The sequence below is a fragment of the Heterodontus francisci genome, chromosome 5 (genome assembly GCF_036365525.1).
Source record: "Heterodontus francisci isolate sHetFra1 chromosome 5, sHetFra1.hap1, whole genome shotgun sequence".
NCBI lineage: Eukaryota > Metazoa > Chordata > Chondrichthyes > Heterodontiformes > Heterodontidae > Heterodontus > Heterodontus francisci.
The window spans coordinates 176,830,299-176,857,387 of NC_090375.1; the positions used below are offsets into that span (position 1 = coordinate 176,830,299).

The 27,089-nt window shown below is 42.8% G+C and overlaps 1 protein-coding gene across 4 annotated transcripts in view; it reads left to right on the plus strand.

Annotated features, from left to right (window-relative positions):
• Positions 1–27,089, plus strand: part of atp6v1c1a (ATPase H+ transporting V1 subunit C1a) — a 107,633-nt gene that overhangs the window by 17,305 nt on the left and 63,239 nt on the right. For all 4 annotated transcript variants that reach the window (XM_068032401.1, XM_068032398.1, XM_068032402.1 and 1 more), the window contains one exon: positions 11,315–11,400. In XM_068032401.1, the coding sequence (XP_067888502.1) occupies positions 11,315–11,400 (86 nt within the window). The remainder of the gene's footprint in view (positions 1–11,314; positions 11,401–27,089) is intronic.

Sequence of the window (27,089 nt, forward strand, 5' to 3'; positions counted from 1 at the left end):
TTCCCCTGATCATCTTATAAACCTCTATCATGTCACCCCTCATCCTTCTCCTTTCTAATGAGAAGAGGCCTAGAATGTTCAGCCTTTCCTCGTAAGACTTATTCTCCATTCCAGGCAACATCCTGGTAAATCTCCTCTGCACCCTCTCCAAGGCTTCCACATCCTTCCTAAAATGAGGCGACCAGAACTGCACACAGTACTCCAAATGAGGCCTTACCAAGGTCCTGTACAGCTGCATCATCACCTCACGGCTCTTAAATTCAATCCCTCTGCTAATGAACGCTAACACCCCATATGCCTTCTTCACAGCCCTATCCACTTGAGTTGCAACTTTCAATGATCTATGCACATAGACCCCAAGGTCTCTCTGCTCCTCCACATGCCCAAGAACCCTACCGTTAACCCAGTATTTTGCATTCATGTTTGTCCTTCCAAAATGGACGACCTCACACTTTTCAGGGTTAAACTCCATCTGCCACTTTTCAGCCCAGCACTGCAACCTATCCAAGTCCCTTTGCAGACGACAATAGCCCTCCTCGGTATCCACGACTCCACCAACCTTTGTATCATCTGCAAATTTACTGACCCACCCTTCGACTTCCTCATCCAAGTCGTTAATAAAAATCACAAACAGGAGAGGACCCAGAACTGATCCCTGCGGCACGCCACTGGTAACTGGGCTCCAGGCTGAGTATTTACCATCTAAGACCACTCTCTGCCTTCTATCAGTTAGCCAATTCTTAATCCAACTGGCCACATTCCCCACTATCCCATGCCTCCTGACTTTCTCCATAAGTCTACCATGGGGGACCTTATCAAATGCCTTACTAAAATCCATGTACACCACATCCACTGGTTTACCCTCATCCACTTGCTTGGTCACCTGCTCAAAGAATTCAATCAGGCTTGTGAGGCAAGACCTACCCCTCACAAAACCGTGCTGACTGTCCCGAATCAAGCAGTGTCTTTCCAGATGCTCAGAAATCCTATCCCTCAGCACCTTTTCCATCAACTTGCCTACCACCGAAGTAAGACTAACTGGCCTGTAATTCCCAGGGTTGTTCCTATTCCCTTTCTTGAACAGGGGCACAACATTTGCCACCCTCCAATCACCTGGTACCACCCCCGTCAGCAGAGAAGATGAAAAGATCATTGCCAGCGGCTCTGCAATTTCATCCCTTGCTTCCCATAACATCCTTGGATATACCCCGTCAGGCCCGGGAGACTTGTCTATCTTCAAGTTATTCAAAAACCCCAACACATCTTCCCTCCTAACGAGCACTTCCTCGAGCTTACCAATCTGTTTCACACCGTCCTCTTCAGTAATACACCCCTTCTCATTCGTAAATACCGAAGAGAAGTACTCATTCAAAACCTCACTTATCTCTTCCGGCTCAACACACAGTCTCCCGCTATTGTCCTTGACCGGACCTATGGTCCCCCTGGTCATCCTCATATTTCTGACATACGCGTAAAAGGCCTTGGGGTTTTCTTTTATCCTACCCGCCAAGCATTTTTCATGCCCTCTCTTAGCTCTCCTAATCCCTTTCTTCAGATCCTTCCTGGCCATCTTGTATCCCTCCAGAGCTATGCCTGTGCCCTTTTTCCTCAACTTTATATACACATCCTTCTTCTTCCTAACAAGACTCTCAACCTCTCTTGTCAACCACGGTTCCCTCACATGACCATCCCTTCCCTGTCTGACAGGGACATGCTTATCAATGGCCCCTACTATCTGCTCCTTGAAAAAGTTCCACATTTCGACCGTGCCCTTCCCTGCCAGCATATGCTCCCAACTTATGCTCCTCAGTTCCTGCCTGACAGCATCATATCTACCCTTCCCCCAATTGTAAACCTTGCCCTGTTGCACATACCTATCCCTCTCCATTACCACAGTGAATGCTACAGAATTGTGATCACTATCTCCAAAGTGCTCGCCCACCAACAGCTCTATCACTTGCCCTGGTTCATTACCTAGTACCAAATCCAATATCGCCTCCCCTCTGGTCGGGCAGTCTACATACTGAGTCAGAAAAGCTTCCTGGACATACTGCACAAACACTACCCCATCCAAACTATTCAATCTAACCTTAGAAGTGTTGTCCTCAAGTGCCATTTTGGGTTGGAAAGCAGAAGAGCCATGCATCAGGTTTGTTGAGATGCAGCTAGCATAGAAATATAGCAACAAAAATATGGAGGAAACTTCTCAAACAGTCATGGAGATGAGATTTCTCTAATAGTTTTACTTTAAAAACTATTTGGTATACCTTTATACTGAAGTTTTTACTTTAAGGTGATTGGATATGGAACACAATACAAACCAATAAATATGGTTGCAGAGTTCCAAAATATTACATTTGTGATTATGACTCAAAGTACAATTCTGTGGTAGACAATGAGGTGTGGAGGGTGGCTTTTTCCCCAACACTGTTGCCATTCTTAAAGAAATTTTAAGCTTATGAAATGTTTAGTGATTTTCCTTTTATTTGTTCCTGGGATGTGAGCATCATTAGGAAGGCCAGCATTTGTTACCCGCCCCAAATTGCCCTTGAGAAGGTGCTGGTGAGCTGCCTTCTTGAACCACTGCAGTCCATGTGCAGTATGTACACTCATTGCTGTTAGGGAGTTCCAGGTTTCCAACTCAGTGACAAGTTGGATGGTTTGTGGCTTGGAAGCAACCTTGCAGATGGTGGTATTCCCACGCGTCTGCTGCCCTTGTCCTTCTAGGTGGTAGAGGTTGCAGGTTTAGAAGGTGCTGTCGAAGGAGCCTTGGTGGGTTGCTGCACTGCATCGTATTTATAACTGGTACACACTGTTGCATCTGTGCGCCAGTGGTGGAGGGAGTGCTGATCAGGCGGGCTGCTTTTGTCCTGGATGGTGTCGAGCTTCTTGAGTGTTGCTGGATCTATACTCATCCAGGCAGTGGAAAGTATTCCATCACATTGCTGACTTGTGCCTTGTAGATGGTGGACAGGCTTTGAGGAGTCAGGAGGTGAGTTACTTGCTGTAAAATTGTGAACCTCTCACCTCCTCTTGTTATATTATTGATCTAGCTGGTTCGGTAACCCCTCCAAGATGTTGATAGCGGGGGTTTCACTAATGGTAATACCATTGAATGTTAAGCAGAGATGGTTAGATTCTCTCTTGTTGGAGGTGGTCATTGACTGCCACTTGTGTGGTGCAAATATTACTTGTTATCATCCCAAGGCTGAGTGTTGTCCGGACCTTCATACGTGCGGGTATGGACTGCTTCACTATCTGAAGAGTTGCGAATGGAACTGAACAATGTGCAATCATCAGTAAACGTCCCCACTTCTGACCTTAGGAGGATCATTGCTGAAGATGATTGGGTCTGGGGCACTACCCTGAGGAGCTTCTGCTGTGATGACCTGGGACTGAGATGATTGGCTTCCAACAACCACAACCATCACCTTTTGTGTTAGGTATAACTCCAGCCAGTCGAGAGTTTTCCCCCCCGATTTCCATTGACTTCAATTTTGCTAGGGCTGCTTGATGCCACACTTAGTCAGATGCTTTCTTGATATCAAGGACAGTCACATTCACCTTGCCTCGTGGGTTAATCTTATTTGTTAATATTATGTAGTTAGAGTTCAGTGGCACTGTTAGGACCTCAGTTGAGATCGTTAACTTAAAAACCAGAGATGTGAACTCGCCAGACCAATGAAGGATTGCACAAGATTTCACAGGTTAAGACTTTTGCTATAACTAAACTAAACATCAACTTTAACTACACAGTACTTAATAGGTAGCTAACACACTAAATTACAGAGAAAGATATTTCCCATTAGAGTCATAGAGTTGTACAGCATAGAAACAGACCCTTTGGCTCACCGCGTCCATGCCGACCATAATGCCTATCTATACTAATCCCACCTGCCTGCATTAATTCCATATCCCTCTATGCCTTGCTCATTCTAGTACCTGTCCAGATGCCTCTTAAATGTTGCTACTGTTCCTGCCTCCACCACCACCTCAGGCAGCTCATTCCAGATACCCACTATTGTTTGTGTGAAAAATTTACCCCTTTTATCCCCTTTAAACCTCCTCCCTCTCACCTTAAATCTATGCCCTCTAGTTTTAGTCACCCCTACCATGGGGAACAGACTCTGGCTATCTACCCTATCTATGCCTCTCATAATTTTATATATCTCTATCATGTCCCCTCTCAGCCTCCTTCGCTCCAGGGAAAATAGACCCAGCCTATCCAATCTTTCTTTATAACTCAAGTCTTCCACACCAGGCAACATCCTTGTGAATCTTTTCTGCACCCTCTCTAGCTTAATCACATCTTTCCTGTAGTGCGCGACCAGAACTGCACACAGTACTCCAAATGCGGCCTAACCAACATTATGTACAACTGTAACATGACGTCCCAACTCTTGTACTCAATGCCTCGGCCGATGAAGGCAAGCATGCCACATGCCTTCTTCACCACCCTGTCTACCTGTGTTGCAACTTTCAGGGAACTATGTGCTTGCACCCCAAGGTGTCTCTGCTCAAGAACACTCCCCAGGGCCCTGCCATTCACTGTATATGTCCCGCCCTGGTTTAACTTCCCAAAATGCATCACTTCACAATGTCTGTGTTAAATTCCATTTGCCAATCCCAGTTGATCTATATCCTGTTGTAACCTTAGACAACCTTCTTCACTGTCCACTATACCACCAATTTTGGTGTCATCTGCAAACTTACTACTCATGCCCCCATCGTTAACTTATTAATGCAGTTGAAAACTGCACACCACATTTATACGGTAGTGTTCTCATCGAATTGAGATCTTTGCAGTTAAAAGTGCAAAACTCCTCCCATCTGCAATGGGTTGGATCTCCCTGTCCTTCTCAAAACCAATGTCCTCTTCACTTACTTCTCCTGACCACATTCGATCTTGATGTCTGTTGATAAGGCAGCATCAAGTGGCCAGTAAAATTCAGCCCACAGTGTCAGCTGTGGCTCAGTCAGTTGTGCTCTCTCTTGTGTCAGAAGGCTGAGCGTTCAAATCCTCCTCCAGAGATTTATGGATGAAAATTTAGTCTGACACTTCTGTGTAGTGCTGAGGGAGTACTGTTGGAGTGTCATTTCTTGGATGAGACATTAAACAATGGCCCCTTCTGTGAGCACAGGTGGACATGAAAGGTACACTGGCACTATTTTGAAGAAGAGCGAGGGATTTTTCCCTAGTTTCCAGGCCAATATTTACCCCTTAGTCAGTATCACTTAAAAAGAGATTATCTTATTGCTGTTTTGTGGGAGCTTGCTATGTACAACCTGGCTGCTTTATTTCCTACCTTGTCGCTACTTGAGTATGTTTGATGTCCTGAAGTCATCAAAGGCACTATATAAATACAAGTCCTTTTCTTTGTTTTTTTTATAGGAGAACAGAAATAAGGACCTGAAATCTGTTCTTTAGCTAGCTTGGGAAATCTTTTTTTCCCAATGAGGGCAAACTAATTTCTTAAATGTTATTTTGAGGCTGGAATCTGAGAAAATGATGCTTTGTCGGGATCTGCCACTGTGCTAAGAATTACTTCCCTTTGGCACATTTATTGTGGCGTGGATAGGATGCTTCAGACTTTGGCTCTTATTGGGAGTGCAACGCGTCAAAGCGAGTATATAAACACTTAATATATTTCCGGTTTGTTGAAAATAGAGACATGTTGTCGAAGCTTTTCGTCTTGTGGCAGGAAAAAAGACAGAGGCGCAAGGGGAGAGCCAACTGTGCAACAGCCCCAACAAACAAATTTCTCTGCAGCACCTGTGGAAGATCCTGTCACTCCAGAATTGGCCTTTATAGCCACTCCAGGCGCTGCTTCACAAACCACTGACCACCTCCAGGCGCGTATCCATTGTCTCTCGAGATAAGGAGGCCCAAAAGAAAGAAAGAAAGAGAACCAATGTAAGGGAAAACAACAACTTACACTGCATGGAGTTATTTTCCCTTACATTGGTTATTCTTGCATATTGTCCTGATGAGTGCAAGCCGAAAAGCTTCAACAACATGTCTCTATCTTCAGCAGTTCTCAAGTTCTGTACTACCAAACAACTATATTTCAGGCTACCTTCTGATAATAAAAGCAAAAACTGCTGGAAATACTCAGCAGGTCTGGCAGCATCTACGGAGAGAGAAGCAGAGTTAACGTTTCGGGTCTGTGATGTTTCATTTTACTTTCTGATAATGCTGCATTGTTAGCTTATTACCCAAAATAATCTCCTTCAGATCAGCCCAAGACATTTAAAAGTTTGAAATTTTTTGATCTTTTTATTTAAACTCATTGAATTAATACTTGAACCTTGTATTTGGACCAAACAGAGTTCAGTTCCAATCACCTTATTCTAGTTTTAGGGAATGCTTTTGTCACATGGTGAAATAAAGAAATAGTAATTGCGACAAGATAACAGATAATGTTGAAAATGCAAGTATTCCTATTTGCATAAGAAAGGGGAAAAATGCTTTTTCAGAATTGGAGGGAAAAAGTAGGTAAATCCCTTTTTGTAGAACTGATTGAGGTTGAGTGTCAAATGTGCTAATTATGAACGCATAGAGAGACTGCACATTGAAGTAATAGCATTTTAATGAATTAAAATAAACCAGAAAAAAGTGAAAAATGGTAATGGACAAATGCCTCAAAGATTTTAAGCAAAAGTTAAGTAAAATTGTTCCAAAGTAGAAGAAAGCAAACATAAAGCGCAGCACAGTGGTTAGCACCGCAGCCTCACAGCTCCAGCGACCCGGGTTCAATTCTGTGTACTGCCTGTGTGGCGTTTGCAAGTTCTCCCTGTGACTGCGTGGGTTTTTGCCGGGTGCTCCGGTTTCCTCCCACAGCCAAAGACTTGCAGGTTGATAAGTAAATTGGCCATTATAAAAATTGCCCCTAGTATAGGTAGGTGGTAGGGGAATTGTGGGAATATAGTAGGAATATGGGATTAATGTAGGATTAGTATAAATGGGTGGCTGATGGTCGGCACAGACTCGGTGGGCCGAAGGGCCTGTTTCAGTGCTGTATCTCTAAAACAAATAAATAAAAATTGCTACATAAGAAAAGACCTTGGTCCATCTAGTTAACCATCTACCACATTGGTAGTTGCATTATACAACAATAATGGAGTTGTTGACTAATCATGGCAATTAATCTCTGTCAATTCGTCTATAACAGACCAGACATGAAGTGAGGAAGCTCCCAGTGGTGGAAAGCTTTGGGAACCAGAGTCACCTGGTTCTCCTAAGGATGTTGCACTTACCATGTGTCATAATTGCCCATATAACATATCCAAAAACGTTAACTTTGGCAGATCTATCTAATTTGCATTTGAATGAATCAACATTCTCTGCTTCCACTGTCTCCCTAGGGACCTGTTCCATAGATTTACCACTCGCTCAGTGAAATGTTTTGATTAGTTTTGAATTTACCCTGTTTGAAGTGGAATGTGAATGGGAGAAACTCGCAGTGAAATATCAAAGTTTATTGATTCATGCAGTTGGTGGCAGGATTATATTTTCTATTGCCACAGTCTTTGCAGAAATCAAGGTTAGGTTTGAAAATTAGTACTTCACTTATAATTATTTTTGCAAAAATGGTCGATCATCTTTTGTATTGCACATGGGGGAGTCAAAACCCCCATGTATTCAAGCAGGGCTAGAGAGATGGACAGAGAGGAGTAGGCAGTGTCTGGAAAGTTGATCAGTGCAGGGCCCAGGCAAGTTTCCAAAAGTGGCTGTGAAGGAGTAAGAGGGCTTTATTTAGAACTGGAGGTAGAAAAATGATTTTCAGTGATGAGCGATGTTGGAAATGCTTGTGGTGGAGGTGAAAGGAGTGGTTTCTTGCATTTCCGCTCACTGGGGGAGGGAAATGGATGCCCAGATGCTACTTTGTCAGGCTGAGGGTTAAGATTTCCTGAGATGCTGTTCAGTTTTGGGTGTGGAAGGAAAAGTGTGGTGCAGAGGTGGAGTAGGCTTTGCTATTTGTCGGAGGGGGTGATAGTACATGATGGGAGGCTAGGACGATGGCCTTAGTGGGTGGGCTCTGGTTTTTTGTGTGGTTGGCTAGTCTGTGTCACAGATGAACAATATCTGGGGAAGATTGGGAGTTTCAGTTGGTAGTTATAGTGCAAGATTCTAGGCCAAGGGATGGACTGCCAAATGCTTAGGGACTGTCACAGGCCAAAGGAACATGGGCAGAGGAAGGAGTGTAGTAAACAAGGGAGACAGCTGGAAGGCAAAGCAGGGAATCTGTCGGGCCACAAAAAAAGCTTTGTTTTACTTGTAAAATTTAAAACTTAGCTGTTTTTTTTTACCTGAACCAATGTGGTTGCTGGCTGATACCAACTCAGGCTGTTTCATAGTGACACTCGACAGCTCAAGCCTAAAACTAAATGCACCACTTTTTTGATATTAGCCTAGAATTCGCTGATAATAGCATGTAAATAATGCATGCCTTTATTAATGTGCAAATGGACCAGTAACTTTTGGCAAGGAAATGATCCCCTGCAAATCGCCGTAGATTAAAGCCAATTTACATTGCTCCACCGTTAACTTTGCACTAACAGCATCTCATTCTTCACTTATGAAAATCACACTGAAGTTAAGTGGATGCATGTTCACATTATTTGCCACAAAAGGTTAAATCTCTTGATAGCGCAAGTACCCTTTCAATGATGTGATAATTGTTACTGACTGGCAATCAACCTCTTGCACAGAAAACAATTGAGTGTGGAGTCTCAATCCTTTGAGTGAATTGTTGAAGATTTTTAAAATGCCGTATTTTAAACTAATTTTTTTCATGTCTCTTGTTTCTAGCTTAATCCAGTCTTTTCCTCTTTCTCTTTCTGTACCTGATTTGATATTGACTTCACCCAATCTAATTCACCCTCCTTCTCCATTCTTCCTCTGTTTATTTCTCAATCCTTCAATCCAATTTAAGAATGTGCAAATTGTCCAGTTCATCACCAGTAAATTGCCCCGTTGCCCACATGGCATTATCAGCTTGTGCTTCTAGTAACTTCTTTTGAGCCGAAGGGTGCTGAAACAAGTTCAGCTAATGGAGCGTGCCATGAGATTTCTTGAAAAAGTCTGCTCTTCTGTCCAGACGTGAGCTTGAGTTGCAAGGCTTACCAAGGCTTTGTGTGTTGGTGGTTTACAACTCCTGTGCTTAAAAATAAATCATATAAATTGTGATTTGCACCTGCTTCTGTAGAGCTTCGATATCAAGACCTCAGTTAGAACCCTGTGTACAATATTAGGCTCCACAAGAGAAAGAATATTGAGGCATTAGAGAGGGTACAGTGTTGATTCATTCGGTTGATGCCTGTTATGAAGGAAGATTTGAATAATTGGTAGCACAATCAACTCTGAGTCAATGTTGAGAGTTCAAGACCTGTTTCGGAACTTGAGCATAAAAATCAAGGTTGACACTCCAGTGTGGTACTGAGGGAGTATTGCACCGCTGGAGATGCCGTTTTTCGGGTGAGACATTAAACAGAGACCCTGTCTGCCCTCTCAGGTGGACATAAAAGATCTCGTAGCATTTTTTTTGATGAAGAGTAGGGGACTTCTTATCCTTGGTATCCTGACAAATTTATCCCTCAGTTAACATCACAAAAACAGATTATCTAATCATCATCACTTTGCTGCTTGTGAGAGCTTGCTGTGCACAACTTGGCTGCTGTGTTTCCTACATTACAACAGTGACTGCATTTCAAAAGTACTTCATTGATTGGAAAGCGCTTTGGGACGATCTTGTGGTTATGAAAGGTGTTATATAAACGCAAGTCAATTTTGTTGAAACAATGGAAATTATGAGGTAATACGATTGATGCATTTAACGTTATAAATGATATGCCAGAATAGATAGAAACAGACAGTTTGCAGTTTTAAAAAAAACTTTCTCCCCAGGTCATATGACAGTGATGCTCCTTCCTATTAAGAACTGTTGATTTTAGACAGGAATGTATGAAAACCATTTGGGCCAGATTTGTAAGTTCAATAGCTGGTGAACTTTGAGTTAACCTGTATGTCTGATTTTCTGCAGGAACTAGTGACCTTGTGGGCAGGTCTTGGAGTGCCAATTCATATTTTGCTGCGATATGGCTTTGTTGTTTGTCAGATCTAATTTGTAATCCATTGGTGTTTTTGTTACTGAAGTAATCGAATGGATTTGGAAGATTTAATGTTTGCTAATCATAATAGTTGAATATGTCCTTTTGTTCAGAGCAGTGTCATCAGGTTTGTTGAATCTCAGCATTTAGCTGTGAAGCCAAATAATTTTTTTTTGAAGAGATGGTTTTGGAACCTGGCAGGTGATTTAAAAAAAAAAATTCTGTGATCCAAGTAAGTTATTACTGATTCTAATTGTGGTTTTCTAACTTTGGCATTTGGAACATCTTATATATTGAGAAAGTTAAAAACTACATTTTAATTTGGGCAGTCTTAGAGTGAACAGATTGGGATGATCCAAAATTCAGAATATAAAATGCTTTGACAGATGAAAATGTTTTTGAATTAAGCTGTACGTTGACCCATGATTACAAACAATCAACATTAAATTTCAGACAATGTAGCATTGTTTTGTGAATATTGTACAGTTGGGTTGTTTGGACATCCTTTTTGGTATAGGAATGTAAGCTTGCCAGTTTGAAAATTTGCTTCGTGCGCTATTCTTTGTTTTCTAGGTTCAGGTTCAAACCCCTAAAACTGATGGAATTGAATTCTCTCATGTTGAGTGGCTTTGGACAATCTCAGCCTAGGTACTCCTACTTCAGTCCACAGTGCAAAAATGCATTTAATTTCGCAGTAATTTTACAAACCTAAAGATTTGCCAGATGTAATTTTTTTTTGTCTATGGATGTGGATCACATTGATACTGCCAATATTTTTTAACCCATCACTAGTTGTCCAGGGAAGTTAGCAAGCCTTAGTATTAGTAGAAATGCATGACCTTCTAAGTGGGCATTGAGTCAACTATGTAGTGTGGACTCTAGTCACATGTAGGTCAGACCAGTTATGTCTCTGAAGGACATTAGTAAGCTGGTTAGATTTTTGTAACAATCCTGCCCATTTCATATCACTTTTTTGGTGCTACCTCATTAATTACCAGATTGATTGAATTCAATTCTGGTGGAATTTGTACTCAACCTCTCAGTTGCTAGTCTAGTGTGATAGCTACTACATTACTGTACCCAAAATGCTATTATATTTCAGTATGTGGCTCACTGGAAAAAGTAAAGGGCACCTTATGCTGTTTTTATTCTGTTTAGATGTATTGGCTAAATGTGTAACCTTTGTTCTGGTCTTATATTTCAGTGTTGTGAAGAAGGTAGCCCAGTACATGGCTGATGTGTTGGAAGACAGCAGGGACAAAGTGCAAGAGAACCTTTTGGCCAGTGGAGGTAAATGGGGAAAATAATTGAATTGCAGCTGGTTGTACTTGGTATTTGCTGTGGTGCTTTTGTAAAAGTTGTGGGAACTGAATTTTGTCCTGTGCTTCATGCATGAGTGCATGTTTTCATAAATGAGTCTGGTGAATCAGTTTACTTGTCGTAATGGAATTAGGTGATTAGTACTCTGGTTTCAGATTCAGAAATCTGGGAACAAAGACATTAGCTTTAGTTATTTGTAGGCGGAATCCTGCTTATTTATTCTAAAATAGCCATTAACAGCATGGAGCAGACCATAACAACTAGATCAGGAAATGCTGTTAATCTTTTTGTGCACTTAGGGACCTAGGTAGGCCATTGAGCCCCTTGACCCTGTTCCGCCATTAATTTGAGATCATGGCTGAATGTACCTTAACTCCATCCATTTGCCTATATCTCTTAATGCTCTTAGCTAACAATAATCTATTGATCCCAGATTTAAAATGATAATTAAACTAGCATCTACTGTTTTTTTTTGAGACAGAATTCCACACTTCTACCACCCTTTGCGTGATGTGTTTGCTAATGTATAAAAGGCCTGGATCTGATTTTAGGTTGTGTCCCCTTGTCCTAGACTCTCCCACCAACGGTTTCTGTCTCTAACTACCCTATCGGTTCCTTTCAAAATCCTAAAAAAAACTCAATGAAATTAGGCCTTATTCCTCTATGTTCCAAGGATACAAGCCTAGCTTATCTAATTGCTGCTCATAATTTAATTTCTGGAGCTTTGGAAACATACTGGTGAATCTGTACTGCATTCCTTCCATGGTTAATATATCCTTTCTAAGGTACAAATCCCAGATTTGCCTTCAATTTCATGAGCTTTACTTTCAGCTAACGCTCATCAATGGAAGGTTATTGAATGCCTTTTGGAAGTCCAGATGAAATACATCCATCGACTCCTGTTCATTACTTAAGCAAAAAAAATTCAATTATGGGCATGACCTACCCTTTACAAATCCATGTTGGCTCTCTCTAATCAAATCAAATTTCTCCAAGCATTCAGTAACTCTGTTCTTGACTATAGATTCCAATAACTTCCCCATAGCAGATTATAGATTAACGGGTCTATAATTTCTTGGTTTCTCTTGCTTATAATTTCTTTAAAAATGCTGTTACATTTGCAATTATCCAATCTAAAGGGATGATATCTGAATCAAAATAAACAAAAAAGTTGGAGAGTAAGATGAAGCAAAACAAAGGGTGTGTATGATGGATGTCAGGTTGATGATATAAGTGAGAACCAGGTTGAATATAGAAAGTTCAGCGAGGAAGTGAAAACATAATAAAAACAGAGTATGAAAAGAGACTGGCAGTTTACATAAAAGGTTTACAGTTTACATTTGTCTTCTATAGGCATATAAATAGTAAAAGAGTAGTAAGAGGAGGGGTGGGGCTGATTAGGGATCAAAAAGGGGATCTATGCACGGAAGCAGAAGGCATGGCTGAGGTACGAAATGAGTACTTTGCATCTGTCTTTACCAAGGAAGATGATGCTACCCAAGTCATAGTCAAAAAGAAGGTAGTTGAGAGGAAGTCGTTGAGATACTGGATGGGCTAACAATTGTTAAAGAAGGTATTAGAAAGGCTTGCTGTACTTTACGCTGGCAGGTCACGAAGAACAGATGGGATGCATCCCAGGATGCTGAGCGAAGTAAGAATGGAAATTGTGGAGCTACTGGCCAAATTCTTCCAATCCTCCTTGGATACAGGGATGGTGCCAGTGGACTGGAGAATTTCAAATGTTATTGCCCTTGCTCAAAAAAGGGTGTCAGGATAAGCCCAGCAATTATAGGCCAGTCAGTTTTTCAGTAGTGGGAAAGATTTTAGAAATGATAATCCAGGACAAAATTAAGTCACTTGGACAGGTGTGGATTAATTAAGAAAAGCCAGCATGGATTTGTTAAAGACAAATTGTGTTCGAGTCTTTGTTTGAGTCTTTTGATGAGGTAACAGGGTTGATAAAGGTAATGCAGTTGGTGTGGCATATATAGACTTCTAAAAGGCTTTTGATAAAGTGCCATATAATAGGCTTGCCAATAAAGTTGAAGCCCCTGGAATAAACAGTCAGCGCATGGATTGCTGAGTGACAGGAAACAGAGTAGTGATGAACTGTTGTTTTCCAGACTAGAGTTTCCCCAGGGGTTGCTACTAGGACCGTTGCTTTTCTTGATGTATATTAATGACTTAGACTTGGGTGTGTAGTACGCAATTGTGAAATTTGCAGATGACTTGGAAGTATTGTGAACTGTGAGGTGGATAGTGATGGACTTCAAGAGGACATAGACAGGCTGATGAAATGGGTGGACATGTGGCAGATGAAATTTAATGCAGAGAAGTGTGAAGTGATAGATTTCTGGTTGGAAGAATGAGGAGAGGCAATATAAAATAAAACAATTGTAAAGGTGCAGGAGCATAGAGACTTGGTATATTTGCACAAGCCATTGAAGGTGGCAGGGCAGGTTGAAAATGTGGCTAAAAGGGAATATGGGATCCTGGGCTTTATAAATAGAGGCATAGAGTAGAAAAGCAAGGAAGTTATAATGAACCTTTTATAAAACACGGGTTCAGCCTCAACTGGAGTATTGTGTCCAATTTCGGGCACTGCACTTCAGGAATGATGTGAACACTTTAGAGAAGGTACGGAAAAGCTTCATGCCAGTGTTTCCAGGGATGAGGGACTTCAGTTACGTTGATAGACTGGAGAAGCTGGGGTTCTTCTCCTTAAAGAAGAGAGGTTGAGGGCAGAAATTATGTGTTCAAAATTCTGAGGGGTCCAGATAGAGTAGATAGAGAGAAATTGTTCACATTGATGGAAGTGTTGAGAACCGGACAGCACCGCTTTAAGGTGAATGGCAAAAGAACCAATGGCTGGATAGGAACAAAGGAGCAGGAGTAGGTCATTCAGCCCATCTAACCTGCCCCGCCATTCAATATGATCATGGTTGATCGATTTCAATGCCTTTTTCCCACATTATCCTCATATCCCTTTGTCATTTATATTTAGAAATCTGTCAATCTCTGCTTTAAACATACTCAATGACTGAGCTTCCACAACCCTCTGGGGTAGAGAACTCCAAAGATTCACAACCCTCTGAGTAAAGAAATTTTTCCTCATCTCTGTCCTCAGCGGCTTCCCTCTTATTTTGAAATTGTGTCCCCTGTTTCTAGACTCCCCAACTAGGGGAAACATCTTGGCTGCATCCCTATCTATCCCTTTAAGTATTTTGTAGGCTTCATTGAGATCACCTCTCATTCTTCGAAACTCTAGAGAGTACAGGCCCAGTTTCCCCAATTTTTCTTGATAGGACAGCCCCACCATCCTGGGAACATGTCTGCTAAACCTTTGTTGCATTCTCTCTATGGCAATAATATCCTTTCTAGGGTAAGGGGACCAAAACTGCACACAGTACTCCAGGTGCAGTCTAACCAATGTTCTATACAATTGAAGCAAGACTTTGCTACTCATGTACTCAAATCCTCTTGCCATAAAGGATAACATACACTGAGCCTTCCCAGTTGCTTGCTGCACATGCATGTTAGCTTTCAGTGACTTATTGACAAGGACACCAGGTCCCTTTGTACATCTACACTTTCTAATCTCTTACCATTTAAGAAATATTCAGCACATCTGTTCCTCTGACCAGAGTGGATAACCGCACATGTTTCCACTTTATATTCCATCTGCCATGTTCTTGCCCACTCACTAAGTCTGTCCAAATCCCATTGAAGCTGCTTTGCATCTTCCTCACAACACAATTCCCACCTAGTTTTGTGTCATCTGCGAACTTGGAAATACTACATTTGGTCCCCATGTCCAAATCATTGACATATATTGTGAGCAACTGGGGCCCAAGCACTGATCCCTGCGGTACCCCACTAGTCACAGCCTGCCAACACGAAAATGTCCCATTTATTCCTACCCTCTGCTTTCTGCCTGTTAACCAATCCGTAATCCATGCCAGTATAAGCTTTCTCGTGCAGCAAGTGGTTAGGATCTGGAATGTACTGCCTGAGCGTGTGGTGGGGGCAGATTTAATTGTGGTGTTCAAATGGGAATTGGATAAGCACCTGAAGATAAATAATTTGCAGGGCTTTGGGGTGGGTGGGGTGGAAGGGCAGGGGTTGTGGGACCAGCTGTGGCGCGGTTGCAGAGAGCAAGCATGGACATGACTGGCTGAATGGTCTCCTTTTGTGCTGTAACCATTCTCTGTTCGTATGAGAGAACTTTGCACATGCTTTAGCCATAATCTTCCAATTTCCTCACCAGCTTTCTTTAAAATCCTGAAATGAATAGCATCCTCTCCTGGGGATTTGTCAGTCTTTAGTGCCGTTATATTTTTGCTGTACTATTTCCTTGCTTATATTAACTTTGATTGAAACCTATGCAATTTGAGACCCTCTGTGCTTGGTACCTTTATGATTGGATTATGGAATCTTGTTTGTAACTCAGCAATCAGATAGTGGGTTTCATAATTTCTGATTCACAGTAAAGCTGTAAAAGTGAGTGTCTGTAGCAGACTCGCCTCTCTGTAGACTATTCACCCTGAAGAAATGAAGACTCTCACTGAAAAAGAAAAGTATTGAGTGTGTTTGCCCAGTATCTGAAGGGGTTATCTTGAGACATAGTGAGCTAGCCAACTAGGTTTCCACCCCTGTCAGATTACTGAAATGTCCCTTATCAAAGTTGCACCCTATGTGACCGTGGTAAACTAGTCTTTCCCATCCTTGTCAACCTGTCTGCTGCCTTTTATGCGGATGATCTGCTTTCCCACCCCCCCCTCCCCCAACCATTCCTGGCTTCTCCTCACCCCCCCCCTTCCTCCTCCTCATCCCCTGCAAGCTTCCTTCCCCGTAGTGGTTTTAAAATCAGGGATGCTCTAGAGGCAAGCGTTGGTGAATCCATCTGAAACTCTAGTATTTTCCTGGCTTTGGAAGGATTGTCGCAATTTTCAATTCTTGCATCAGCCTAGTCTGTTCTTGGTAACTCTCTGGTCTTAATCTCCATTGGTGTAGATCAGCTGAAAATGTTATACTGTATTGCTGTTCCATAATGTGAGTACAATACAAAAGTGGCAACTCAAATGAGTAATGTGGTATATCAGGTGCAGTGCCGTATGTCCTGACGAATGGCGGATCGTATCAGACAGCATGTCCCTTTGGCTGTTCGCAATAGGCAGGGTATTGACCGTACTCAACCAGTCCATACTTGCAAAACGCAGAACACGATGTCTGACATCAGATGTGATTCCGTGATTGGGCAGCACTTGCTGTACAATTCAGAATGTGCTAAGAATTACACTGATAACCAATTTAAGATTATCAGTCGGGCTCCCAATGTGGCTCACTTACACTTGCTGGATGCTACATATATTCATACACAGGGACCTGTCCTCTGCGGGTAAAAGGAACATGTCCAGGCATTGCGCTTTTTTTATAATTAAAAGCGTGGGGTCAATAATTCTGTGGTGCAGTCTCCATGGCAATGACTCGACCAATCAGCACAACTTTGTCATGCAGTATAAATTGTCGCTTCCTTTGAAATTTGGAATTCTTGCATCTGTTCTGATGAATGCAAGCTAAAAAGCTTCGACAGCATATCTCCTTTTTTCAGCAATACTCAATTCATTGTTGTTGAATCTGTCTTCTACAATATTTTGAAACCCATGAAAGTTAACTTGGTCAATCATGACCTAAATTCCAACAATGGGAATGTTAAAATTATTATTTAAAGCTTGCTTTTATTACTCATTCTGTTGGATTTCAAAGTACAATTGTCGGCTCTCCAAATATTGCATTAAGTACATACTAATAAAACTGGATTAAAAGTTACATTTGCAGCCATGTGAAAGCACATTGTTACGACTGACCGCTCCAGTCAAAGCCCCCAATCAAAATATGATAGTGCGTTTCTCCCACCACAGTTAATTCATTCCTGTCTCTGCACAGATCGCCTAACATATCATTTTAAACTTTCCAAATTAAAGAAAGACCTAGCCAAATAGTACCATTTATTAACCTCCGAATGAGGCTTACGAAACCAAGTGTCTTTAAATCAACAAATTAACTATTTAATTAGAAAAATGAAATTCTTGAACACTAAGATATAAACAGCATATAAAATATAAAAGATTAGAGCCCTTGCAAATTTATGCTCCTGCCGGAGGTGAAAAAACCCAAGGGTGCTTGAAGTCCTCAGCCATCCGGGGCGACAAAAGGTTCTTTAACAGTAGAACAGTCCGTAGTCTCATTCCAGCAGTAATTGATGCTTTCCTTCTCCAGCGAAGATGACTGCAGTAGATCAACAACTCGCAACCACTTTCAATGGAATCAATGTGGCTTTAAAATTTTTTTGAGGGATAAAATATTGTCACAGTTTAACTTCCCTTCCTTCAGTTTAAATTGTCAGACATCTCTGTTTTGGCTTGACTTTTTTTAGAATTTTGAGAGAGAATAATAAGTAGACTAAATTATCTTCCTTGAGTTGAAATGGTCTGAGAACTCTTCTTTCAGGTCTCCGAATGGCAGTATCCAAGGCAACGAGAATGCACTTTCTCTAACTCCTGAGGCCAGTTTGTTCTTAAAGCAATACAGATTCTTTGCTATCTTAAAGTCACACCACATATTTCCCAGAGAGGAAAAAAAGACGGGATCATGACAACTTGAAAAGTTAGATAATAGTTTGGCCTGTATCTTTATGCTAGTTTGAACACCACTGGGTGTTCTGTTGTGTATTTCCATGTAACCAAAACTGACATATTATTCATGCCAGCCTTGTGCATGACAGAGTACTTCCTCTGCCGACAGAACAAAGATAGCTGAGCAACAGATATGATTTTCACCTTTTGAGCATGTCTGTCCTATGTATTAGGTCTTTGAAAAAGTTATGTAATCCTACTCTGAAGCACTCCTTTGGAATCTGATGGCTGTTCAGCGACAAGTTGCCTTTTTTAAAGGACTAGTTTTATGAGTGCTCCTTTTTTTTGTTAAATTATGAGGATTTGTGTTTTAAAACTGAAAAAAAGATTCCATAGACGCTGGAATTTTTTAAAAACAGGTCATCAGAAGGTCTTTTCGACTGGGCTCGTAAAGAATAGTTACTGGAAGGCACCTGTTTTCAGATAATTACCCAGCAGGGGGCTTTTTTTGACTTGGGGAAAATGTTTAAATGAGAAGTGACAAGTCAAGATTTATAAGGGTCAGGAGGCTTGACTCCTGAAATGTTTTTGGTTTCGCTTTGGACAGGCAGTTGGGGTATGGATAGAGTTTTGAAAAGGAGTTAAAGAATCAACCTGCCAAGGACAAACCCCAACTCAACCTTTTCCAACTCTTTGAAAACCCTGCCAGTTTTTCCATCTCTTTGAGAAGCTCTTAGAAGCAAGTGTAAGAAATAGAGAAATTGATGCTGCATTCCTTCTGCAAGGCCTGCCTGAAACTCCTGTTGCTGCATTTCTCCTGGAAAGACTGCCCAAACTAATCTTCAACATCGCTTGAAAAGAACGCTTCTAGGAAGATCCCAGCGACAGCTGTCTACGCATATTTGGGACGACAAACCCAAAAAAAGGACCGTTGACATCTTTCCATATCTTCGCTTTTTTCTTCAAGAATGAGCAAATATTTGGCCAATGTATTCTTTTTTTTGGTAATAGAGCTCTAAAAGAATATCTCTTTATTTTTTGGTTAACTGATATATGTCTGTGTGTGTGGGGCTAAGGTAAAACGGGAACTTTCATATTTCAATCTGTTAATGCTTTGCTTTGTGACTGGTTAAGACTTGTTTTATAATAAACAGATAATTTTGTTGTTTACTAAAGAAACCTGGTTGGTGCATTTTATTCTGGGATAAAAATGGAGTCTATGCTTGACTGTATCGGTAACCGGGAAAATATTTAAATATATGTTGTGACCTGTGGAGAAGTGGAACTGGAAGAACAGTGCACTCCTCCCGACTCGGTTGTAACACTAGCTTGTTGGTCTTGCTGTTGCTGTTTAGAATTAAGGCTGTGAAATTAATTTGGAACCTGAGAAAGAAGATTGGCTTCATTCATTGGTTTCCGCCTCTAATGTTCTTTCCCTCCAGAAATCCTATAAAGTTTGATATGTGTTTCAAAGATTAAAGAACTCTAACCTCATTGCATTTCCGTTCAGACAATGCTATCAGATATGTACCTCGAGCAGTGTTAATTCAACTTCCCCAATATCAACTGGGATAGTCTTAGTGCAAAAGGCTGAAAGGGGGCGGAATTCTTAAAGTTGCTTACAGGAGAACTTTTTGAGCTAGCACGTAGAAAGTCCTACAAGAGATGGGGCGGTACTGGACCTAATCTTTGGGAATGAAACAGGACAAGTGGTGGAAGTGTCAGTGGGGGAGAGTTTCGGGGATAGTGACCATAACTCTAAGATTTAAGGTATTTATGGAAAAGGGCAAAGAAGGACTGCAAATAAAGGTACTGAATTGGGGGAAGGCCGATTTCAATATGATACAACAGGATCTGGCCAAAGTGGACTGGGAGCAGCTGCTTGTAGGAAAGTCTACATCAGACCAGTGGGAGTCATTCAAAAAGGAAATAGTGTGTGTTCAGGGCCAACATGTTCCCATAAAGTTGAAGGGTAAGACCAACAAGTCCAGGGAACCCTGGATGTCAAGGGATATAGAGGATTGGATTAGGGGGAAAAAAAAGGAGGCTTATGGCAGATTCAGAGTGCTGCAAACAGTGGAGGCCTTAGAGGAGTATAGAAAATGTTGGGGGGAGGGGGTACTTAAAGTAGTTAGAAGAGGGGACATGAAAAAACACTGGCGGGCAAGATAAAGGAAAATTCCAAGGCTTTTTATAAATATATTAAGGCAAGAGGATAACCAGGGAAAGAGCAGTGCCCACCAGAGTGGCAGTCTGTGTGTGGAGCTGGAGGACATAGGTGAGGTTTTAAATGATTACTTTTCATCTGTGTTCACTATGGAGAAGGACGATGTAGGTGTTAAGATCATGGAGTGGGATTGTGATATACTTGAACAAATTAGCATTGAAAGGGAGGAGGTATTAGCGGTTTTAGAGGGCTTAAAAATGGATAATTCCCCAGGCCCAGATGAGATGTATCCCAGGCTGTTATGTGAGGCAAGGGAGGAGATCGCAGGGGCTCTGACCATAGGAGAGGTACCAGAGGACTGGAGGACAGTGAATGTGGTACCATTATTCAAGAAGGGTAGCGGGGATAAACCAGGTAATTACAGGCCAGTGAGTCCTAACATCAGTGGAAAAAATTCTGAGGGACAGGATTAATCTCCACTTGGAGAGGCAGGGATTAATCAGGGATAGTCAGCATGGCTTTGTCAGGGGGAGATCGTGTCTCACTAACTTGATTGAATTTTTTGAGGAGGTGACTCGGTGTGTAGATGAGGGTAAGGCAGTTGATGTAGTCTACATGGACTTCAGTAAGGTTTTTGATAATCTCTCGCATGGGAGATTGGTTAAGAAGGTAAGAGCCCTGGAATCCAGGGCAATTTGGCAAATTGGATCCAAAATTGGCTTAGTGGCAGGAGGCAGAGGGTAATGGTCGAGGGTTGTTTTTGCGAGTGGAAGCCTGTGACCAGTGGTGTACCGCAGGGATCGGTGCTGGGACCCTTGCTGTTTGTAGCATACATCAATGATTTAGACGTGAATATAGGAGGTATGATCGGTAAGTTCGCAGATGACGTGAAAATTGGTGTCATAAATAATGAGGAGGGAAGCCTTAGATTATAGAATGCTGTAGGTGGGCTGGTAAGATGGGCAGAGCAGTGGCAAATGGAATTTAATCCTGAGAAGTGTGAGGTGATGCATTTTGGGAGGTCTAACAAGGCAAGGAATATACAATGGATGGTAGGACCCCAGGAAGCACAGAGGGTCAGAGGGACCTTGGTGTACCTGTCCAAAGATCACTGAAGGCAGCAGCACAGGTAGATAAGGTGGACAGGAAGGCATATGGGATACTTGTCTTTATTAGCCGAGGCATAGAATATAAGAGCAGGGAGGTTATGGTGGAGCTGTATAAAATGCTAGTTAGGCCACAGCTGGAGTACTGTGTACAGTTCTGGTCGCCACACTATAGGACGGATGTGATTGCACTGGAGAGGGTGCAGAGGAGATTCACCAGGATGTTGCCCAGGCTGCAGCATTTCAGCTATGAAGAGAGACTGGATAGGCTAGGGTTGTTTTCCTTCGAGGAGGGACCTGAATGAGGTATACAAAATTATGAGGGGCATTGATAGGATAGATAGGAAGAAACTTTTTCCCTTAGCGGAGTTATAACTAAGAGGCATAGGTTTAAGGTAAGGGGCAGAAGGTTGAGAGGGGATTTGAGGAAAATGTTTTCACCCAGAGGGTGGTTGTAATCTGGAACGCACTGCCTGAAGAGGTGGTAGAGGCAGGAACCCTCACAACATTTAAGTATTTAGATGAGGACTTGAAACACCATAGCATACAAGGCTACGGGCCAAGTGCTGGAAAATGGGATTGGAATAGATAGGTGCTTGATGGCCGGCACAGAACAGACACGATGAGCCGAAGGGCCTATTTCTGTGCTGTATAACTCTATGACTCTATGCAATGAAAAGATACTTCTACCACTTTGTAGCAAAACATTACCTTAAGCACTGGTGAGAGTCATACCTAGCACAAAGGAAAATGGGTGTAGTTGTTGGAGGCTAGTCATTCTCAGCCTCGGCATTGCTGCAGGAGTTCCTCAGGATAGTGTCTAGGCCCAACCATCTTTAGCTACTTCATCAGTGACCTTTTCCTGCAACATGAGGTCAGAGGTGGGAATGTTTGCTGTGGCTGGCACCGTGCTCAGTACCATTTGCAACTCCTCAGATACTGAAGTGGTCCATGCCTGCATGCAGCAAGACCTGGGCAACATTCAGCCTTGGGCTGGTAAGTGGCAAGAAATATTAGTGCCAGGCAATGACTATCTCCAAAAGGAGAGAATCTAACCCTATCTATCCTTGACATTCAATGGCATTACCATCACTGAATCCCCCACCATCCACAGGCCAGGTGTTAGCATTAACCAGAAACTTAACTGGACCAGCCATATAAATACTACGGCTACATGAGTAGGTTAGAGTTAGGGAATTCTGCAGCTAGTAGCTTACCTCCTGACTCCCAAAGCCTGTCCACCATCGACAAGGTACAAGTCAGGAATGTGATGGAATATTTGATGGAATATTTTCCACTTGCCTGGATGAATGCAACTCCAACAACACTCGGGGCTCAACACCATCTAAATGAAAGCTACCTGCTTGATCAGCACCCTATCCACTATGTTAAATATTCCCACCCCGCCACCACTGTCACAAAGTGACTGCAGTGCATTCCAAGATGCATTGCAGCAAATTGCCAAAGCTCCTTTGACAACACCTTCCAAACTCTCAACCTCTGCCACCTAGAAGGACAAGGGCAGCAGTTGCATGGAAGCATCAACACAGAACAAAGAACAGCACAGGAACAGGCCATTCGGCCCTCCAAGCCTGCGCCAATCTTGATGCCTGTCTAAACTAAAGCCTTCTGCACTTCCGGGGACTGTATCCTTCTATTCCCATCCTATTCATGTATTTGTCAAGACGCCTGTTAAACGTCGCTATCGTACCTGCTTCCCCACCTCCCCCGGCAGCAAGTTCCAGGCACTCACCACCCTCTGTGTAAAGAACTTACCTCGCACATCCCCTCTAAACTTTGCCCCTCGCACCTTAAACCTATGTCCCCTAGGAACTGACTCTTGCACCCTCGGAAAAAGCTTCTGACTATCCACTCTGTCCATGCCACTCATAACTTTGTAAACCTCGATCAAGTTGCCCCTTCCACCTGCATCCTTCCAGTGAAAACAATCCGAGTTTATCCAACCTCTCCTCATAGCTATTGCCCTCCAGACCAGGCAACATCCTGGTAAACCTCTTCTGTACCCTCTCCAAAGCCTCCACGTCCTTCTGGTAGTGTGGCGACCAGAATTGCACGCACTATTCTAAGTGTGGCCTAACAAAGGTTCTGTACAGCTGCAGCATGACTTGCCAATTTTTATACTCTATGCCCCGACTGATGAAGGCAAGCATGCCGTATGCCTTCTTGATTATCTTATCCACCTGCGTTGCCACTTTCAGTGACCTGTGGACCTGTACGCCCAGATCTCTCTGCCTGTCAATACTGCTAAGGGTTCTGCCATTTACTGTATACTTCCCACCTGTATTAGATCTTCCAAAATGCATTACCTCACATTTGTCCGGATTAAACTCCATCTGCCATTTCTCCGCCCAAGTCTCCAACCGATCTATATCTTGCTGTATCCTCTGATAATCCTCATCACTGTCCGCAATTCCACCAACCTTTGTGTTGTCCGCAAACTTACTAATCAGACCAGCTACATTTTCCTCCAAATCATTTATAAATACTACAAACAGCAAAGGTCCCAGCACTGATCCCTGCGGAACACCACTAGTCACAGCCGTCCATTCAGAAAAGCACCCTTCCACTGCTACCTTCTGTCTTCTATGACCGAGCCAGTTCTGTATCCATCTTGCTCGCCCATCTCTGATCCCGTGTGACTTCGTCTTTTGTACCAGTCTGCCATGAGGGACCTTGTCAAAGGCTTTACTGAAGTCCATATAGACAACATCCACGGCCCTTCCTTCATCAATCATCTTCGTCACTTTCTCAAAAAACTCAATCAAGTTAGTGAGACACGACCTCCCCTTCACAAAACCATGCTGCCTCTCGCTAATAAGTTCATTTGTTTCCAAATGGGAGTAAATCCTGTCCCGAAGAATCCTCTCTAATAATTTCCCTACCACTGACGTAAGGTTCACTGGCCTATAATTTCCTGGATTATCTTTGCTACCCTTCTTAAACAAAGGAACAACATTGGCTATTCTCCAGTCCTCTGGAACCTCACCTGTAGCCAATGAGGATGCAAAGATTTCTGTCAAGGGCCCCAGCAATTTCGTCCCTTGCTTCCCTCAGTATTCTGGGGTAGATCCCATCAGGCCCTGGGGACTTATCTACCTTAATGCTTTGCAAGATGCCCAACACCTGCTCCTTTTTGATAATGACATGATCCGGACTATCTACACTCCCTTCCCGAGGCTCATCATCCACAAAGTCCTTCTCTTTGGTGAATACTGATGCAAAGTACTCATTTAGTACCTCGCCAATTTCCTCTGGCTCCACACATAGATTCCCTCCTCTGTCCTTGAGAGGGCCAACCCTTTCCCTGGTTACCCTCTTGCTCTTTATATACGTATAAAAAGCCTTGAGGATTCTCCTTAATCCTGTTTGTCAATAACTTTTCATGACCCCTTTTAACCCTCCTGACTCCTTGCTTAAGTTCCTTCCTACTTTCTTTATATTCCTCAAGGGCTTAGTCTGTTCCCAGCCTTCTAGCCCTTACGAATGCTTCCTTTTCTTTTTGACTAGGCACACAATATTCCTTGTTATCCAAGGTTCCCGAAACTTACCAAAGTTATCCTACTTCCTCACAGGAACATGCAGGTCCTGGATTCCAATCAACTGGCGTTTGAAAGACTCCCAAATGTCAGGTGTTGATTTACCCTCAAACAGCCGCCCCCAATCTAAATTCTTCAGTTCCTGCCTAATATTGTTATAATTAGCCTTCCCCCAAATTAGCAGCTTCACCCGAGGACTACCCTTATCCACAAGTACCTTAAAACTTACGGAATTATGGTCACTGTTCCCGAAATGCTCCCCTACTGAGACTTCGACCACCTGGCCGGGCTCATTCCCCAATACCAGGTCCATTACGGCCCCTTCCCTAGTTGGACTATCTACATATTGTTTCAAGAAGCTCTCCTGGATGCTCCTTACAAATTCTGCCCCATCCAAGCCCCTAGCACTAAGTGAGTCCCAGTCAACATAGGGGAAGTTAAAATCACCCACCACTACCACCCTGTTACCTTTACATCTTTCCAAAATCTGTCTACGTATCTGCTCCTCTGCCTCCCGCTGGCTGTTAGGAGGCCTGTAGTAAAGCCCCAACATCGTGACTGCACCCTTCCTATTCCTGAGCTCCACCCATATTGCATCGCTGCATGACCCCTCCGAGGTGTCCTCCCGCAGTACAGCTGTGATATTCTACTTAACCAGTAATGCAACTCCCCCACCCCTTTTACATCCCCTCTATCCCGCCTGAAGCTTCTAAATCCCGGAACATTTAGCTGCCAATCCTGTCCTTCCCTCAACCAAGTCTCTGTAATAGCAACAACATCATAGTTCCAAGTACTAATCCAAGCTCTAAGTTCATCTACCTTACCTGTTATACTTCGCGCAATGAAACAAATGCACTTCAGACCACCAGTCCTGTTGTGCTCAGCAACATCTCCCTGCCTGCTCTTCCGCTTAGTCTTACTGGCCTTATTTACTAGTTCCCCCTCAGTTATTTCACCTGTTGCCCGACTGCTCTGGTTCCCACCCCCCTGCCACACTAGTTTAAACCACCCCGAGTGATGCTAGCAAACCTCGCTGCCAGGATATTTATGCCTCTCCAGTTTAGATGCAACCCATCCTTGTACAGGTCCCACATGTCCCTGAAGAAATCCCAATGATTCAGATATCTGAAACCCTCCCTCCTACACCAGCTGTTCAGCCACATGTTTAGCTGCACTATCTTCCTATTTCTAGCCTCACTGGCACGTGGCACAGGGAGTAATCCGGAGATTGCAACCCTAGAGTTCCTGTCTTTTAACTTTTACCTAACTCCCTAAACTCTCCCTGCAGGACCTCGTCATTCTTCCTGCCTGTGTCGTTGGTACCGATGTGTACCACAATCTCTGGCTGTTCACCCTCCCCCTTCAGAATGCCCCCTGTCTGTTCATAGACATCCTTGACCCTGGCACCAGGGAGGCAACATACCATCCTGGAGTCTCTTTCACGTCCACAGAAGCGCCTATCTGTGCTCCTGACTGTAGAAGACCTGCAAGTTCCTTTCACAAGTCAGCACCATCCTGACTTGAACTATATGTCCATTCCTTCACTGACGCTGGGTCAGAAACCTGGAACTTGCTCTCCGACAGCACTGTGGGTGCACGTACAGCACATGGACTGCAGCAATTCAAGAAAGCAGCTCACCACCACCTCCTCAAGTGCAGTTCTGGATAGGCAATAAATGCTGGCCTCATCAGCGACGCTCATATACTAAGAATGAATAATAAAAAGCTGAGATGCACAATTTCCTTAAGGTATGATGTTGATTGTGAGGTTATTATTGACTCATTCACAATCCTTTTTTCTAAATTAAATTTAATTGTATGAAGTTTTAAGTGTCTGATTCTTTTGGCGGGGCAGTGTTTTGGGGCACCAGAGTGCAATGGGCACCTGTTAAGTTCCCGATTCCAGCTGCGTTTTCATGTATGGCGACAGTTATTGGCCTGCATGAATTGGGCAGAGAAGTAGCTGAGTTGCTGTGAACCAAGTTTATATATGTAGATGTCAGTTGCAGTGCCCTTGCCACCTTGCTTCCATCAACTGTGGAGGGGTTTTTAGTGAGTTTTGTTTTGTTAGTGTATGATGTAATGTGTATGAATTTCCTAGGGACAGCAATTTTGATATTTTTCCATTTAACTAGTTTCTGTCCATTTTGATCAATTTTCTCTGCCAGACTGAAAACTAGTGACTATCATTCTC